The 4,388-nt window shown below is 37.6% G+C and overlaps 1 protein-coding gene across 1 annotated transcript; it reads left to right on the forward strand.

Moving 5' to 3' along the window:
- Window positions 1-2,057: 2,057 nt before the first annotated feature.
- On the forward strand, window positions 2,058-3,020 carry LOC141490084 (olfactory receptor 5V1-like). The gene has a single exon (XM_074190346.1). It carries the CDS (start codon window positions 2,058-2,060, stop codon window positions 3,018-3,020), a length of 963 nt encoding a protein of 320 aa, XP_074046447.1.
- The last annotated feature ends 1,368 nt before the right edge of the window (window positions 3,021-4,388 follow it).

Genomic DNA, 4,388 nt, shown 5'->3' on the forward strand with positions numbered 1-4,388 from the left:
TTTCTTTCTACAGGATATCACATAATTACATTTTTAAAGGAAAAATGAGTAGAATACCTATGACATCTCATTATTCACTCCAGTGAAGGAAGATCATGGACATATAATGGCATTGGTGCAAGGACACAGAAATATATACACACATCCCCAGTCAGGGAGTTCTGAAGATTACTTGGAAATGTAGGTGAAAAGGAAACTAGGTGTAATTTCCCTTCAAGGTCAATTGATGTGCTGGACATGAAAATCAATCTCATTCTTTAATCACCCAATTTAATCACCTACAGGAATAATCTTTGGTTGTTTCCCCAAACTAAATCCACCCCCAAAGAATGAAGATTTGTCACCATCAAGGATGCTTCAAAGCAATCCTGGAGTCTCAGGAGGCAACTCCAAAAGAAAAGTTTCCTACAAATTTTGAATAATGGCACCATCATCATCAGAATAAGGAAACAAGTTTTTACTGTGTCTACTTTGTGCCAACCACTGGGCTAAGGGCTGTACAAATTTCATCTCATTGGATTCTCACATTTCCAGGTAAGCTTTCTTATTATTCCACTTTATGGCTGATGACATGGAATTAGAGAAATGTTAGGTAACTTGCCCAGGGTCACATAGCTAGTAAGTTTCTGAACCCCAATTTGCATTCCAGTCTTCTGATTTCAGGTCGAGCACTTTTATACATTGCATGACCTTGATCAGGGCTGTACAACCTTACTTTTAAAACATTTATTGCAATAATAGACAATATATTTTGATTTGCCATTTTAATGAGAGCTCTGTGGTAGCTTGACTTCATTTACTAAAGCACTTAATATATAAATAGCTTTCAAGTTGACTACTTTGAAAGGATGAATGTTATCTGCAATGCTCACTAAAAAATACATCTCCATTGCAGTCTGACATAATACATGGAGATACAGTCAATTCTAGGCAAAATTTGCTGGTCACCTCCTTAACTTCTCTCTTTGCTTCCCTCTCCTACTTTTTGCTTTAATGACTCTTCCACCATAGAGTACATTTCCTCACAGTATGCTGCTGCCCATTCCGCCATCCCATAGAGTTAGTGTCTGTCACAGATCCTCCTATGAAAATGAGTTTTGAAGAGATTGGAAATATTTAGCCTTGAGAAAAAGATTTCTTTGGAATGTGACAAATTAATGTTGAATATATATGAAAGCTCTATTTCACATGTCCTCACTATGCATCCCCAAATATTCTTGTCTTATTGGAGTCCCATCCAGCAAGACCTGAGAGGTTGAGATCTAAAGTAGTCTTGGCATATAGTCTTGGTCTGTTAGGTAGACTGCCTCTTCATCAGATCTGAGCTCAGATACTTCCTAGCTTCCTGTCCTCAGAGTCACAAAGAGAGAATTAGTGTCCTGTCTCTTGTAGTATTTATCTTCTCAGTGCTTAGAACATATTAGGCACTTAAGCATTTATTGATTGACAAAATGAATGCCACACCCACAGTCTTTATATAAAGTTGAAGTCTGTCCATCACTGAGGTCAGATAGGAGGGGTCAGTGAATATTGGTGATGAAACTGAGGAGGGAAAGAGAACTCTCAATTCATGACTTGAGGATTCCAGTTCAAGTCAAGGGTCCTCCCTTGCTGGCTGTCCTTTGGTATTTTATATAAGTCTCCTAGACTCAGAGTCTTTCTGAAGAACTATAAGACTGTCCACTATGGCCTGCCCACAGCAAAAAAAAACAAAGCACTGTGTTCTATAAGCCAAGCAGAAGTCACAAAAACTTAAAAGAAAAATAAGATCTGCAAATTTAGGGAATCTACCCAAAATCTACCCATCACCCACAGTTGGGCACAGTGTAACCTGACTCAAATGTGGAGATGTTGTTCTGATGCTTAGGACCACAACCATTCACATGAGTATCTGTTTTTCCATCTGTTTCCTTCCTTTGCTGTATCTGTTCTGGATTAGGTACTTCCCATTGACTCCTATAATCCATAGTAAGGTAAAGTGGGATTTGGTAGTCAGGGGGTTAACTCTCTCCCACCCCCCAAATAATGATCTCTTCTATTTTCATTCAGCTTCAGCTATGAAGGACATTAAAGAAAGGGGAAACCAAACCATTGTCACTGAATTCCTCTTCCTGGGGTTTTCCAACCATTCAGAACTGCAAGGATTGTTCTTCCTGATATTTTTGATTTTGTACCTGCTAACTATTCTGGGTAACCTTCTCATATTAACAGCAATCAGAATCAATGCTGTTCTTCATACTCCCATGTACTATTTCCTCAGCAACTTGTCCTTCCTGGACATCTGCTACACCTCCACCACTGTCCCCATCATGCTAGTGAACTTTTTCAGAGAGAAGAAGACCATTAGTTATGAAGGCTGCCTGTCCCAGGTCTTCTTCCTTGTTACTTTTGCAGGCACTGAGTCTGTTCTGTTGGCTGCTATGGCTTATGACAGATTTATAGCTATTTGCTATCCATTACGCTACCCAATTCTTATGAGCAATAGAGTCTATGCCTACTTAGCAGCAGGGACATGGTTGTGTGGATTAGTGAATTCTCTGACCCACACAGGGCTGACAGCAGCTCTCACTTTATGTGGTCCTAACCAGATCAGTCATTTTCTCTGTGATATCCCCCTCCTTCTGAAGCTCTCTTGCTCAGATACTTCAGTCATTGAGGTTGCTCTCTATGTGTCCAGTGCCATCATCGGTTTGAGCCCCTGCCTCTTCACTGCTGTTTCCTATATGCTCATCATCTCTGCCATCTTGAAAATCCAGTCTACTCAAGGGCGGCAAAAAGCCTTCTCCACCTGTGCCTCTCATCTCACTGTAGTGGTCATCTACTATGGAAATGCCAATCTCAACTATAATCATCCCAGTTCAGGCTACTCCCTAGATGTAGACATTCTGATCACAGTTCTTTACTGTATTGTTACCCCCATGTTAAATCCTATCATCTACAGCCTGAGAAACAAGGAAGTCAAGGTTGCCTTGAAGAAGCTATGCGAAGGATACATTTTACTTAGTTATTCCAGCGCTTAAATCAGTTCCTAACTTGGGATCCATTAACTTGGTTTTAAAAAATATTAATTTAATTTTGAATGTAATTCATTTCCTTTGTAATCCAGTACATTTAAAAACATCATTCTTCCTCATCACTGTCCATTCTATTCTATTCATTCTCTCATTTTTGTTTACTATCTATCTACTAGTAGGTTGATTCCTTACTTGTCTACAAATGTGTCCATTTCTTTCCACCTGCCAAAAACACACTAATAACACAATAGCTACACCTCATATCTCTTCTTCTTTGTGGTTAAATTGCCAGAGGTCATCTAAAATCATTGCGTTCATTTCATTACCTTTCACTCTCTTCAATTTATTTTGTTTATAGCTTGTTTGTGCATAGTTGTTTTCATGTTGTGTTCCACATTAGACTGTAATGTCCTTGAGAGCAGGGTCTGTCCTTTTTTTAGATCCTTGGTAAAACTTTCCTTATATTCATAGCACATAGTAAAAGTCACATTCTAAGAACTCAATAAAATGTTTTATTGACTAAAAAAGGAATCAATAGTATTCATCATATTGCCAAAGGTGTTTGTACCACATAAGAAGCTTAAGAATCACTAGTCTGGATCAATATAATTCTTCCTATATAAATGATTCCTTTGGTAGGAATAAGAAATATTTGAATGGGTACAAAACTAAAAGTTAACTCATTAACACATGACTGTGAGTTTCAATTACAAGATGCTTCAGATCACTGACTGGGATTTGTTTTGCTTTTATATTACTTTTGATATCTCTCACCCTTAGCATATGCCTGGTACATAGTAAGTAAATCATTCATGAAAAAGCAACTTTAAAATTGATGTGGTGGGGAACAATGGAGGAGCCTCTTCATCATCTGAACTTCCTAAAAGTGGAATAGGCTAATATATTAACAAATGTCAAATTATTTTTTTAAAAAGTACTGAGGTTTTGCCTCACACAGTCCTTTTTAATTACTTGGGAAACTATATGTCTAAAACATTTCACATTTCCTGTTATATTTCTATAATATCAAGTCTTCTAAGGAGCAGTATTTCTGCACTTTTCTTTCACCCGAGAAATTAACATAAGTTTATCATCTGCTTGCAGGCTTCTGACTTCTTACATTACTTTCAGATGATTTTTATCCTAGTATATATGAAATAAATTATCATTTAAAATATGCCATACAATTTCCTTCCTACCATTTTTCTGGTACTTCATCAAATATAGAACTAATGATTCTCCATGAACTATGCAGTGCCTTAGCAGCAATGGTCGGTCAAGACTTTCAATGAGGCTAAAACATGAGAAATCAGGAACAGGAGCCAGGTAAATATAATTGGATAAGTTGAATAAGGCAGAAAAAGTGAGAAGGAA

The sequence above is a fragment of the Macrotis lagotis genome, chromosome 5 (genome assembly GCF_037893015.1).
Source record: "Macrotis lagotis isolate mMagLag1 chromosome 5, bilby.v1.9.chrom.fasta, whole genome shotgun sequence".
In the NCBI taxonomy this organism is placed as follows: domain Eukaryota; kingdom Metazoa; phylum Chordata; class Mammalia; order Peramelemorphia; family Peramelidae; genus Macrotis; species Macrotis lagotis.